Raw genomic sequence first — 15,436 nt, forward strand, 5'->3', positions numbered from 1 at the left:
ATTCAGGTTTGATTCCTCAGTAATATGCTAAAAAATGCAATTATCTCCCAAATGTGAAGTGTCGACCTTACTGGTCTGACAGTAAAGATGAAAATAATGCTGACAGCTTTCATGTCTTATTCAACATAGTAAACATTGAGGTTTTGGCAATAAAAACTGTGTCTGGATTGTTTAGTTCTATGTATTCACAGTACTGGGCATTGGATGTTAAATTAGTAATAATTTCATTGGATGTTAACATTTTTAATAATTTCAAGTACTTTTAAAATGTTAGTTTTGTCTCATGGCTCTGAAATAATCAAGTTTAGAATACTGCTTTGTAGATGTGAATTGAAAATCAATTAACAGAGCATTTTTTTCAGGTTTCCGGACCTTAATACATTTAACGACAGTATGTCTGACAACCAACAAAATAAGAGGAGAAGCAAAGAAGGTAGTCTAACCAAAGTTTATACGTATAAAGTGTAGCACGTGGGATCTGAAGAAGAAAAAGGACAATGTTAACTTGAAATTTGGCTACTTATCAAAGCAAAACAACCAGATAAAATTTGAAGTCAAACTTGGAGTTATTTTTTACCTTTCAAAAATGCTGAGATTTGTTTTGGTTTAAATTGGTTTCCTATTTCCTTTTGTAGAGTTTCTGTCAATATTTATCTGTATTTCTATTTACTGAAATAGAAGATGTAACTGGATTTTTTTTTTGAAGTTCTTTGCTTTTATAGTACATTGAATTAATACACTTACCTAAATAACTAAAAAAAATTTGGATTTATGCATTCACATTTCCAAAAATTATAATAGGAAGTATGTATAGGTCATACATATTTCAGTCCAATGAAATATGTTCTTTTTTTCTGATAGTTACTTCCAGTATTTCTTTATAATAATATTTTAATGTCCAAAAATAACTCCATTTGCACTGTGTTACTGGCCAGTGAATTATGTTGCTCTTATGCAAATACTAACATATTGTTGCAGGCTGTGGAAGTGTTGCTGCTCTTCAGAATGCAGATAATATTATGAAAGAAATGCACCAGTCATACAAAGCTCTAGGAAACAACAGGTGAGTAGTGTTAATATTTAATTTGCACTTGCAAAAATGGAGGCAAAGCTGGTAGAGGTCTATGAGCAGGAAAAGATTTGCTTAGTGCCAGATGTTCTAAACAGCTATATATGTTGAGTAGTGGTTCTGTCTTCCCATGGTCGATTGTTGGCTGTTGCTGGAGGCAGGATATTGCACTAGATGAACAAATTATGCAGTACAACATGAAAAAATATGAAAAAAATGTATATGGTTTTATGTCTTCATTTGTCTTATTAAAAGCAAACTATTATCTTGCATATACCTTTAAGATTAACCTAGACTACATTTTTGTAACTCTTTTCAGACACAGTATTTATATTTGGATTTTTCATCCTTCAGAAACCAGGTGACAGAATCTGAGGCTTGTCTGCACAGCCTCTCTTCTTTCAGGCAGGCCATTGCATATTTTATAAATAACAAAGGCACATCTGGTCTTCAGAATTCTTCTGACAGCCTCTCCTGATGAATCATAGAAAATACATACTGGAAGCGATCAGTTTTTGCCAAGAAGGAGAGGGTGGACAATATGTTTCTCCGTTCCCATTTTCTTGTTTTATATTGTTTTTACTCATTCTCAGTTGTAGTCAGCCTCTGGCATCGCAATCGGATGCTTCCAGGGAAAGCCATGACTTCCCAGATAGACAAAGAAAGAAAATATTATTTGACATTCTTACAGACTTCTTGGTTTTCTCCAGTCATGTGATTATTTGAACTGTGTAGGCTCTTTCCACTTGTTTTCACACTGTATTTAGTTATTTGGGTTTTTTGCCTTTTAGTCAAATAGCACCACCATCCAGACCATGGCCAGATCAACAGGTGGCACATTTTTCCAGGAAAAATCAGTTAGCATTACAGATGAGACATCACACTTACTTACCTTTCTTCCCGAAGAAAAAGAATGAAGGCCATGGCTTTGACTTCAGCTTTCTGCTACAGGCCTCCTGCCCGGAAGCTAACATTTCAAAATCGTTTGTGGATTTAGATGCTTTTCAGATAATGAAAGCACAAATACAACAAAGTAAGTTCAGTTTTAAAAGTAACAGCTTTAAATAAAGTTATATGTTGCTTATCAGATTAGATGGCAAGGCATTAGAAGTCCTTTTTCTTTAAACTTTAAGTTGTCTTTATGTCCGCTTGACTTCATGTAAAGTAGACTTCAGCTCTGTTGGTCCTCTTCTTTTAGGGGTGTGTATTTGCAGAATAAAGGAGACAGAGAAGCAACAACAGATTTCACTTTTCCTATTATTCTGCGTACTGAAACTGAGCCCACAAATATAAAGTGTAATTCTGTGTAGCTGGAGTGGGGCCATGATGGCACCTCTTTCAGTTTTTTCCTCATACTGGCAATATTAATTAGCCACATCAAAGTTAGCAAGCATCTGAAATTGAGTAGAAATATTTGCTTAAAAAAGAATGGAATTGTGAAGTTCAGTGTCGTAATTAAATTTCAGCTTACAATTTTTTTTCTGCATAGCAGATTTATAGCATAATCCTGCAGCCACACATCAGACTGAGTCTTAGTCCTCCAATTCCTGTAGCTTGAAGTTAATTTACAAATGAAAATTATAGTATAAGAACATCAAATTAACATTTAATTTGTTTTGATTTTTAAGGGTTAAATGTAACAATGCTAAAAACCAGGAGCAAGAGATCTGAGGTAAGATGGTATTATGTGCAAAACTGAACACTGTTAAAAGTGTTATATGCTTTCAAAACCTTAAAAATACAAACATAGAAGAAGTATAGGTAGTTTTCTCTGCTTAGTCTTCATTTTTTTGATGAATAGGAGGTATTTTTACATATACTTTATATAAAATCTTATAGCAAATCTTCAGATGTATATCAGCAATTTGTCAGTAAGGTATTACATCAGGGATTTTTGGAGGTAAAGGAGTAGAAGTTCATAAAGAAATAAAACCTTTTAAAATAGAAATATTTAAGTTAAAGCACACGCAGCCTATACCTTAAACAGGTTAGATGTCTAGTTTTGCCAAATATAAAAAACAATATATATTTTTTGTATTGAGTGGTAATTTACAGTTGAAGCTGAATTGAAGAACAGTCTTGAAAATAGATGATTGCTGAAATTTATTATGTTAGCACATAAAAAATGTCTTAGGATTAAACAAACCTGACATGAAGTTTTGTGATAGGTGTAAATAAGATTCCTGGCAAAACTTCTATACTTTCAAACAAACTAGCGATTTTACATTTATCAGTGCTTCACACCACATGAACCTTAAAAATTACAAAACTGTATTTAGAAAAAAGAGAACTGGATCTTTATGGATATTGATTAATAGCCCTTTGTACAAACGAACCGACTCGTTGAATCAGCTGTATATGTTAGTGAATGCACTACAGAGTGTAAGAGCATTCTCAGGAAAAAGAGTGGGGGGAAAAAAGTATAAAAGTAATAGCAGGAGCTCTAACAGAAGATCGTAAAAACAGATATGGGAAAAAAAATTCAAAAGGAGGGAAATGTTTAAGAAAAATAATTTACCTGACCTCAATGTGATTTAATACAGCTTTATTTCCTGTCTTAGCCTCTGATGATTTCTAGAGACACGTCATTTGGGATAAACTGAGCATTCATATTAATGCTGTGCAGACTAGACAAAGCCTTCAGAACTGTAAATTTCAAACCAGCACACATTGCTTTTCCTGGCACATTCAAACCTCAGTTTGCCCTTGGAATGCAAACAAAAATTTCCTGCAGATTGCAAACCGATGTTGAACGTAGACATGCAAATGAGCACTTGGAGCATATGACTGTGTGATTATTTCTGTTTCATTCATTTGCATAAAAATATACAGTATATTCAAGCTTATTTTTTTTCCCATTTCCTATAAAAGAAAGAGCAGAAATATGATTTTCAGAAAATTATTCTCACTGTTCATCTGAATAATCACAACGAAGTACTCAAATTCTCAGAACTGTACTCTTCCAAAGATGTGTGGTACCTTTCAATTCATGGGGCAGGAAGGGAAGGAGGAAGGGAGGGAGTCCCCCATGAGGACCAGGGCTTGTGATTGTGAGGCTGCTCCTGGCCTCACCCACTCTTGACTTCCTGGTCACGGGGCCTGTCCCGGCCCCCCCATGATAACGTCACCTTTCCCTGCCCTCCCTTTAGTCCCGACCCATAAGCTCTCAGTTGGGTCCTTGTTCATATTAGGTAAGAGTATGCAAATGTATAAAAGAATAATCCTTTTCTGTTGTGGCTTTTTTTTTCTTAGTCTACTTTGCTCTTAGTGATTAGATTTTACCTATATCTGTTGCACAGCACGTTATTAATGGTTTTTATGGAAATTACAGTTTCATTTGCCACCGGTGACATTTCATCCTGTAAGAACAATTCATCTTGCTCCTCTAGAGGATAATATTGTCAATGAAAGCAGCAACATCGGAAACACTTTGAATATTATGAACTCTCTTCCTCAGCCTATAAAACCAGTTACTAAATTTTATCAGTATCAGATAGACAATCTGTTAAAAATGAATGCTGAAAAGTCATCAGACCTGATTGTGGCTACGATTTCTAAGTTCACTCCAGTGAAAGACCTGTACTACCTCAGCATGAGTAACTACTATAAGTACCTTAGCAACAAGAAAGAAGAAATTCAAGGCAATTTAAAATGGAGGGAAGCTGATTTAGCTACTGATACTGAAAAGAATGCCCAGGTGAAGTACCAGTTTTCAGTGAGTTGTAAGAATGTAGATCTGATGACCCAAGCCAGTTTGTATGATGATAGTCATCCCTCCTTGAGCTCAAGTAATGATCTGATAAACTGCAGGATATTTACAGCTCAGACAGCATGTACAATGGATTTGAGAGTGGGCAATGAGGGAAGAAGAGCAGAGAATTCCTGTAGAACTGGTCTAGAAGAAGGAAATGCTGCAGAGATGATACAGGATTATAGACCACATGAAGATGCTGAGAGGGCAAATTTTGTACTTGACAATTATGATCTAGATTCTCTGTGTAAAAAGGAAGTGATAGGGGCCTACTATGCCTTAGAAGATAATTCTGTAGATGCGGTAACCCCCAGAGTAGAAGTGCAAGATCCTTCTGGAAAACAGACAGAAAGTAATGTTTATCTCTCTGAATGTGAAATGGAAAGAGAAGCAATGTCAGAAGCATCTTCAAAACACCAAAGTGAGCTTGTACCTGTTGTTCATGTTACATTCTCTGAACAAGAACCAGCTAGGGAACCATGCATTGCTAAAGAGCCTGCCGTGAAAAAGAGTGTCATTCATAGCGTGCCTCCTCATGTTACTCAGAGCTTCAAGACTCTTGCTTGCAAAGAAAATGACAAAAGTAAAGTAAAGATGAATAGAAATAAATATGCATCAAAATCCAAAATGAGTAGCAAGATAAAGGTGTCTGAAGGCTCAGTTGTTTCTGATGAGCTTTCCACAAAATGTAATACCAAGAGTCAGATTTTTCCATCTTTGGAACTACCACACGTGGAATATCACACTTCCCTGAAGCGTCAAAAAAAACCCCCTCGAGCAGACAAAGACCATTTTGCTCAGAGTGCTCAGAAACTTAAAAAGCAAAGTTCCTCCTGCACTTGCAAAAATTCAGTTATCTCAAAGAAACCTGTTACTCCACCCTCTCTCCCACATACACAGTCTTCTTCAGATTTTGTAGATCTGAAATACAGTGACATGTTTGAGAAAATAAATCCAAATGATGGAGGCCCAGGTATTTATGAAATGTTTGGAACTCCTGTCTATTCCCACATGCGTGAGCTTGATCAACGTGAGAACAGATTTTATAGAGATACTTGTTCTGCTCCATCTGGGAGATGCACTGCTGGCACCTGCAGATCTACCTGCACTAAAGTGAGACAGAGCAGCCGAGTAAGAAATACTCAGAAGAGAATATACTCTAAGCCAAAGAAGACCATACCTAACGGTAAACAAAAGCAGAAAGGCTTCATTACAAAGGACAGAAGTGCAGAGTTGAGTGACAGCAACACGGAGCAAGATAATGTAATCACTTCTGATTCAGGTTTTCAAATAAGCACTTCAAGGAGCATGACATTGTTCCATGAAGACACAGATCATCAGCTTACATTTTTAGAAGAGCTTTCAAAAACAAGTGAGAAGAATGAATTTTCTTCAAGTTCAAACTTACCAGCAATTAAAGAAATGTCTTTGGAGCAGTCTTTCGACAGTCAGGATATATCCAGCCATCAGAGAGCTGCTAGCTGTAGCCAGAATCTTCAGTCTGGTGATAAAGAGCACAGAGAATGCGTTGCACTAAGTAACCGTCTGCTAACAACAGACCAGGACATTTGTGTGCCCTGGTGCAGGGTGGATATGGATGGCTGCAAAGGCCTGGAATCTGACCAGGCCTCCTTCAAGTCCATAGATGAATGTGAAGCATTGCACTTTCCAGATAGACTGGAGTGTCAGAACAGTGTTTTGGCAAATGAATTGACTCAGCCTTCTGTGACTCAGCCAAAAAACGTTAAAAGTGTCAGTTTCCAGATGAGTCAAAGCATTTCGTCCTGGGCAGATGATAAGGATGTGACTGATGAGTTGCTTTGTTGTCTGGCCGAAGAATTGCTGGTGCTTGAAGAAAAAGACATCAGCTCTTCAAGAACAAAACATACAGGTTCTAAAATGCAAAATATGTATACTAAAGAGGAGGAAAATATAATGAATGGAGATGGAACAATAGTAAAGAGTGCTCTAGAGAAGGTAAAAGTAATTTCTTGTAACTTCCTAGCATCTTTGAGTGATGCTTCAACACTTGGATGAGAGATGTGTGTTTAGTAATGATCAAATCTCTTTTCCTTGGGCCAGCTGCCTGCTGACTCTTCCAGGGCTCAGCTGAGGACACCCATGTGAGAGGGTGCATGTCAGGGCACAAGCTAGATGGGCCTAAGACATGACAGGAATAGCCCTCAGATCTGACATGATGGATCAATATAAATGGAGACCTCATAGTGTGTAGAAAAGAGAGGCTATTTTGACTGAAGAGCATGTATGAAAAGGTGCTAGAGCAAGGAAAAAGGTCTTGAGATCTTGACACCTAAAGCATGTGAGCAATCACTTCAAACGGTTCTTGCATATCCAAAAGGCCAATTTCCTTGAATCTCTTGAGTGCAGCCAGATACTTTTCCAGATGTGAATTACAAGTATTGGCTTATCAGACAGACTTAAGACTGTTTAATAAGTGTTTAATCAAAACTTCAAGCTCAGAAGGCTTAGATTGTGGCCCCCAAGTCAGTTAAGAACCTTCACCACTAAGGTGCTTATCTACCTTCTCCTTGGTCCTGTTTGCTTTTTGTCTATTTAAATTACAAATTTCTCTCACTGCATATTGATACACTTCCTTATGCTCTTGCAGACACAGGTGCCAATTCTACCTCCATTCTCACTTCTCCTAGAGAGAGTTATAGCTAGATGGAATAATTAGTACCATATTTCTGAAGCAGTCTCTTCTTGTGAACTGATGTCCAGATTGTTTTCATCAGACTGGGGTTATATTATATTCACTCTTCAGTTTAGCAGACTGTACCTACATGACTGAAAAAAGGAGTGGTAAGCAGATGTATATCCTGCTTTTTCAAGTGTTCCTTCTGTCTGTCTTCCTGTCAATGGAAAAAGATGCCATGCCGTAATCTTGTGGTTATGCACTATCATGATATATACTTGAAAATATTTACACAGTCAGTATAGAATTTGTATCGATGAGCTGAGCAACAATATATATATATTTATATATATATTTGAAAATCTGTATTTGAAAATATATACCGGATAAAAATTACTCCTTATAAAAAAATGTAAGGATAATGTGAAACCTTTCTTTTCCTCCCTGCTTTCTCCCCGCACTGATGCATCATCTTTCAAGCAGAGAGACAGTAAAGCCTTTTTGGCATCAAATGAAGAAAGTGACCTGCTAAACTCTGAGGAATCCACTCAGTTACCGGGAAGCAGTTTAACTAACAAAGATCCTATCTTGTGGACAAGAGGTGAAGTCCTTGGAAAGGGAGCCTACGGTACGGTAAGTTCATGTCTGACTCTGTTAAGAGATGCGCTGGCTGTTTTTGAGCTATGTCGTACCTTGTGACTGGCTGTTGTCCTATTCAGATAAATATTTTGGATTCTACAATGAGACATGAAACATAACAAACACAAAGACACTATTTGAGATGAGTAAATAGTTTTATTTCATGTTTCATCTTAATAACTGCTAATTTCTTTGTAGGTATACTGTGGCCTGACAAGTCAGGGACAATTAATAGCTGTAAAACAGGTTGTTTTGGATACGTCAGATCGACTCACTACAGAAAAGGAATACCAGAAGTTTCATGAGGAAGTCGATCTTTTGAAGACGTTGAAGCACGTCAATATTGTAACTTACTTAGGAACTTGTCTGGAAGACAACATTTTAAGCATTTTCATGGAGTTTGTTCCTGGCGGCTCAATTTCTAGTATTATTAGTCGTTTTGGTCCATTGCCAGAAATCGTCATTTGTAAATATACAAGGCAAATTCTGCAAGGGGTGGCATATTTACATGACAACTGTGTGGTGCACAGAGATATCAAAGGCAATAACGTTATGCTCATGCCAAACGGGATAGTGAAGCTCATTGACTTTGGCTGTGCCAGGCGTTTAGCTTGGGCAAGCCTCAGCGGCACGCGGAGCGAGATGCTCAGGTCTGTGCATGGCACTCCCTACTGGATGGCGCCAGAAGTTATAAACGAATCAGGATATGGGAGGAAATCAGACATCTGGAGCGTTGGCTGCACCGTGTTTGAGATGGCAACAGGAAAGCCACCGCTGGCTTCCATGGACAGGATCGCTGCCATGTTCTATATTGGGGCCCACAGAGGGCTGATGCCTTCCCTACCTGACCGGTTCTCCAGCACCGCGGCAGATTTTGTGCATGCGTGCTTAACCAGGTATGTAGATTTTTAACTGAAAAATTAAAGGAAAACTGCAGGTAGTTTGTATTGTAGAGACTGCTGATGGGAGCTTAGGTTACCTCTTACATGGTAATATGACTGTACTGTAAACGCACAGATTTTTCAACATTTCAGGAAAGCCTTTAAATAATAGTATATATAAATGAGCTTTATTCTCTCTAACAAAAACCCAAACAAACCCTCACAAATTCTTTTTTAGGTCTTATACTCATAATTTACTTTCTCTGTAATTTTCATGCACAAACATGTCACCACTGAGTTTTAGACAAAATGTTTGCTAAGTTGGTTGGGTTTTTTTAGGCCTTACTGTTCCAATAGCTGAGTATGGCCCATATCAGGCAAGTTGTTTTGAGGATGATATTCTAAATGAAAGAGCTTTCATTTAATTGTTATCTTCTGCAATAGAAAAAAAATCTATTATCACTGCCAGGCCGGGAAATACATACTTACTTGAAATGTAAAATTCTCTATACAGAAAACTCAAAACATTAGCATTCACCCATTATAAGAATTATTTTTGCGTTTGTTTTAAATATCAACTTTGTCCCAGGTGTTTAAATGAACTACCAGTTTCAAGAGCCAAGTTCCTAACCTCTACACGTAGTCTTTGTAGAATTAATAGTAGCCTCTGACATACCTTTAAGGACCAGATTTGAGCACTAGAGAGAAGCATGTTATTTAGTGGGTATGGCAGCGGTCCTGGAGGCAGGAAAACCTGATTTTTAATCCCTGGGTTAGATTTGTTATGGTATGGTTACAGTTTCTGTAAAAAAAAATTGTGGACTGTATACAGTTACATCATATATATTTTGACTCAGTGAATGGTGTTTAAAAGGTAGAAGGTATTGTTAGGCCGAAGGAAACATACAGATATAAAGCATTTACCTTTTCAAATAAGTACTTAACTTTTCAAAACTCAGGATGGACCTGATGGCAAAGTTATAATGTGTGATTTCATCACGGCCTAAATATAAAGGCCTCCTTTATCCCATCTTCCTCATTAGTTTATTATTTAAGAAATCAGTATCCTTTAATAATTCCCCTGTTTTTTTCTGCAAATTGAGGGTTGTAAAAGCCCAAAGCCCTTGGCTCTAGCAAGCCAATACTGTAGTTAGAATCCTTATCTCTATATGGGCTCCCTAACGTGCATGGCATTGACTGGAGATGACAACAGCCTGACTGACGCAGGATCAAACAAAGAGTTGTCACCCTCCTTAAATAAAGTTTTGGGTTACCTGAAACAGCCGCATTAGCAGACTTAGTCAAAGTTTTGCAAGGAATTTAGAGGAACAAAGAATTATTTCTGTAATAATAAAGTATTTCAGTGTTATAATTCAGAAATTCCAAGTCTTCTCCCATAAATCCTCCTTGCTTTTCTACCAGCTTTACAAAAAAAATCCCCAACAACTAACAGTGAGTAATGACTGGAAGAATGAGGAAAAAAAAAGGCTAAGTTTGCAAACAATTTTAGAATTTTACAATTACATCACAGGTTTCCATATTCATTTTATGTACTGATTTTTCAAACCCTTAATGCAGAGATCAACATCAACGCCCTTCTGCTCTGCAGTTGCTGGATCATCCCTTTGTGAAAGGAAGCCAGTGAATTTTTCAAAATTCTTGCCAAATAAGTATACCTTTTCCACATAAAGAATAACCACTTTTGAAGAAAGATCAGAAGGACCCGGACTTAACAGTGACAGCAGAAGTTACTGGAGAGCAAGTGTGTACAAGGAGCCTATTGCTAGCCAGCTGTTTGATTAAAGTAACAGTTTTTGCAAGGTCTGTGCTCACTGGAGTGGGCCGTCCTTCGCGGTGAATGCAGGGCCACGTTTTGTTGTATTTGGGGAGACTTTAAGCGGAAAAAACCCACACCTGACCATCACCAGTATGTGAGAGGCAAGGTAAGCTGGAATGCTGATTTGTCTGTAAAAACCCATGGCGCGTGTGTCACTGGCAGAAAACACTGCAGCAACTGCAAGCGCTGTGAGAGCTCTGCAGGAAACTCAAACTTGTAGTGGAGTTATTAAATGTGCCTGTGATGATCCCGTAGGAACCCCAACCCACGTAACCATACCTGCATGAAATGTGCAGAAGTTTTTCTTTAGTTAGATGGGCCCTTTAATTTTTAGCTTGTGAAAAAAAAAAACAAACCACCTAATTTTTACATATGAGTCCTTTGTTAGTGAGGTACGATATTACTACAAGATTGTGATAATGACAAGAGATACCCAGGTGCACACGTGCATCTTTATTAAGCTTACGTCAAGATCATTTCCCAGTCTGGCTAGAATTATGAATCTAAGATTTGTGAATGCCTTTCCTCACAGAAGCAGTGCGTTTTCTGGACAGTTGCGGGTTACAGAATGGTTGAGGTTGGAAGAGGCCTCTAGAGATGCTGTAGTGTGATCCCACTCTTCAGAGCGGGGTTGGCTGAAGCCCTTGTCTCATCAACTGTTATCACCAAGGATGGTGACTTCACAGCCTCTCTCAGGAATGTGTTGCAGCCTTCAACCACCCTCAGAGTAAAAATGTTTTTATGTTGGAACAGACTGTCCTGTACGTCGAGCTGTGCCCATTGCCTCTTGCCACTGGGAACACTGAAGGGTCTGGTGTTGTCTTCCTCACTGCCCCTACTGGGTATTAAATCACCTCGATAAAACTGCCCCTGAACCTCCTCTGTCATCACCGAGTGGTGGTTTTGGCATTCAGAGCGGTGTGTTGCAATTCTCACCCCACCGTTTGCTGATCCAGGGCAGCAGAAGCACAGGAGCGTTACCTTTCTCATTTGCAAAGGCTGTAAAGTGCTGTTTCAGTCATCAGACAGTCCACTGCTGTTTTTCAATATCCTTAATCTGAATTAGAACAGCAAATTTGATTCTGACACTGAAACTTTTGAAAAACACGAGTGAGCACTATGTAATTAGATGACAAGTAACAGCTTCCATCTGTGCTGTAAAAATAAGTTTTTATGGTTAGTATAACGCTACTACTAACCACACAAAATAACACTTGAGAACATTACATTAATAGACAAAAAAAAATAAAATCAGGTATTAGTATTTAGATTGACCTCTTTCTTATAAGTCTTCTTCCTGAGTCTTTTCAAAATTTCAGGAGAATGAGACACTGTAGAAATTGAAAATTTGTTTTGCCGTATCAAACGCAGTGATCCTTGTGCCTTTGTGAGCATCTAGGCTCCAGGAAGAGCTGCAGTAAAACTCAGCCCTACTACTGCTGAGCTCTCAAGAGTTCAAGACCCTGATTTTAGTGCCAGCAGTGACATGAAAATTAGTGTTTTACCAGAAGGAAAGAAGGAAGTTCTAAATTTTATGCAAAATCAACTTTCCCCAGAGAGCTAAACATTTTAGTTAAATAACTTTCAAACTTTATTTTATACCAGTACCCTGACTTCAGAGAGTTGGTCTGAACTTTACAGAAGCAAAGCGAAATCAGTACTTCTAGCAAAATCCTTTATTAATAGTTTCTGTACGTATAATGCCACATAACAATGACAGAACATTATGCCGGTATAAGAGAAATCCTAACATCACAGTCATGTTCAAAGTTAACAGTCCCAGTTGGTGCTCATGCCAAAAATCCATAGCAACTTCATGCTCAGGTTATCTTCCTGTTAAATTAACTTGCAGAGTAAAGGTGGGAGCCCTGGCATGTGAACTCAAGGGGGGGGTACATGATTCCATAATATATATTAATTCTTCTCTGATTAAGGTAGTATCTCCAACAAAGCTGCAAAGTAAATATGAGTTTTGATTTAGCATGAAATGGAACTGAGATGAGACTCATAAGCAGGGAAAGAACGGGAACGCACTAGGATATACAGTTCATTAAAAAATGCCAGAATTACACCACCCTCCTCCTCCCCTTATGCATGTGTTTTATAAGCAAAAATAACATTGTTAAAATCTGAGTTCTCCAACATTAAGCTAACTAGTTATTTTCAGTTTAAATCTAACGTTTAATCCAGCTAATTACACTAAGATTAGTCTCCAACTTAAAAGGCTCGTAAAACTTTAACCTGAGTTTTAAATGTGAAAGACCATTTTTGCTCGGTGCCGCAACACCAAGACGGGTGGGTTTAGGGTGCCTTGGGTTGCTCAGCCAAGTCCAGTCCAGTAGAGCTTTCTATAAACAAGTCTAAGGTTGCGTATTTCTTACTTGATGAGCTCATGGATTTCCATGTCGAAATGCAGATACCTGTAATAAGGTATCTAATGTGATAAGGGGAAAGGGTGAGAAACTTTAAAAACCTTCTTGAAAACCTTTATTTTCAATGAAAAATGACCCAGTGAGGCAGGTCACAATTATTTATAGTATGTGAGCAGGGTAATCCTTACTGTTTAAAAGAGTATAGTCTTCTAACAACAGGGAAGAACCTGCCACAGAGTAGTAGATACGATGCCAAGTTTCCTCAAAATTTGGAGCTTAAATTTGTCACCTTTTGTCACCGTAGAGGATACCTAGTATTATTTAAAGCTCTGAGCCAATGCTCAAGGCTCAGAAAAAGGTGTGGCTGTTTTACACTGCCTTGGCACTACAGCCAGCAATACAACATGAAAATCTGCATCGCAAGATACACATCAGCCTTTCTGCTCAATGAAGCAGACATTGAGCCCAGAAAACCCACAGCCTTTTAAAATTATTCGGGTTCAAAATTAAGTGTTTTTCCACAAAGTTCAGAAAAGCAGGAACTGATGCGACTTTCAACAACTCCTCTTGTAAAACTCTGGTTCTTGCATGCAAGTAAAAGAGAACAGGAGTTCTGAGGAAGGGCTTCCAGTGAGCAGAGTGCCTTCTCTCCCCTACTTGCCACTTCCCACAGGGACCCTCACCAGGAGACAGCTTCAGAAAGTGAATGGTACAGGTGTCAAAGAACGTAATCTCTGAACTAGGGTAAGAAGTGCAGGAATGTAGAGGAATCAAACCCAACTACTGAAACTTCTAAGGTTAAAAATTCAGTCTGGGTTTGCTATATCCACCTCAGAAGCCAGAGAAACTGCCATTCCCAGCAGCAAAACGAGAGAACACACCTGGAAGCAATTATGTATTTTTAAAGGTGTAAGGATTCGAGTATTTCAGAAAAAAATGAGAAATGAATTAGCTAGTTAAGATTGGCATAACTTCCAAGTCTTTTAAAAGATGTATTTTCTAGAATTGATCATGGAAATGTGTATTTACATTCCAGTTAAAGAAAGCAAAAGGTTTGCTCAGTCCCCTTCACTGCAAAACACACGACTGGAAACCTCTTCCCCTGAGGGTCTGCTCTTGTCACCCTCCCCCTCGCCTCTTACCCCCCAGCTCTCCACACCAAAAACCTCACAAACAAATAAAAAAAAAATTAAGGTGAAGCATGGCCACCCAGTGCACGAGAACATTACACAGTACAGGCTCTCAACCCAAAGGTACAATGAGAGAGCAGCTTAAGATGGCATGGAGTTTCTAGAATTTGTTTTTCAGGTATCAGATACCTGATCCCCACAATGTAAAGGAAGGAAACAAATTACTTCAGTTTTTTGAGTATTGTGCTGTTCGACTGATTTAACAAAAACCAGCAATGTTTTGCCAATAACTGAAAAGTGATCTTCTCTGTGTTTACAAATGAAGTTGGAAAATTAAATATAGGAGAATGGGATAATTTCTGCACAATAGAGGTGAGGTAGGGAATTTTATTGAAAATATTTTTTTACAAGTTCTTAGAAATAAAAGTTGTTTCTCCTAATCTCACACAAACGGCTGTACCTCAAAAATTCAACTATCCTAATATGAAACATTTCCATTTACAGTTAGCCAAAGAATATACAGAACTGCCTTTTTATGCAAATACCGAAGTACCAGGTCACAGTGAGATACATGACTTCAGCACTTCCACCATTAGGGACAGATTAAGATTCCACATACGAAAGAATCTCACTATTCTACAAACCTCATCTCTCACAAAAAGGGAAGATTTTTTTAATAGTGTTGTAGCAAGGTCTCCACTACAGCGTCATTTTACAAATTACATAATGCATGTACTCAAATTCATAACAACAACAATAAAAAAATCTGTAATCAAAGTGATGAACAGAGCAATAGTGTTGTCTGTTAGCCTTTTATTGCATTTATTCAGTCATTCGCTTGTGAGGCTGATGCCGATCCCATTAATTTTCGCTCTTTTTGAACACCCCAGCCAGGCTGCAATTCACACAGTTCACAAACTGGCAGCGGGTTTCAGCGAGGGAAAGCTAGTGGCATCTCGTTGCACCTCCTCTCTCCCTCCCTCAGCCCCTACTATCACCACATCAACTTCAGTTTCAGACACGACGACACATACAGTATCACATATTTACAATTACATTGAAAACCAAAACCAATGAGTTTTATGGATGTCCTTTACAGAG

The 15,436-nt window shown here is 38.2% G+C and overlaps 1 protein-coding gene across 1 annotated transcript; it reads left to right on the forward strand.

Annotated features, from left to right (window-relative positions):
* Positions 1 to 393: 393 nt before the first annotated feature.
* MAP3K19 (mitogen-activated protein kinase kinase kinase 19) lies at positions 394 to 10,641 on the forward strand. Its single transcript, XM_009875257.1, has 8 exons — positions 394 to 433; positions 979 to 1,063; positions 1,861 to 2,102; positions 2,698 to 2,741; positions 4,401 to 6,797; positions 7,960 to 8,109; positions 8,314 to 9,011; positions 10,575 to 10,641. Exons 1-8 carry the CDS (start codon positions 394 to 396, stop codon positions 10,639 to 10,641), a joined length of 3,723 nt encoding a protein of 1,240 aa, XP_009873559.1.
* Positions 10,642 to 15,436: the final 4,795 nt, after the last annotated feature.

Source organism: Apaloderma vittatum, unplaced genomic scaffold (genome assembly GCF_000703405.1).
Source record: "Apaloderma vittatum isolate BGI_N311 unplaced genomic scaffold, ASM70340v1 scaffold24448, whole genome shotgun sequence".
NCBI classification, from domain to species: domain Eukaryota; kingdom Metazoa; phylum Chordata; class Aves; order Trogoniformes; family Trogonidae; genus Apaloderma; species Apaloderma vittatum.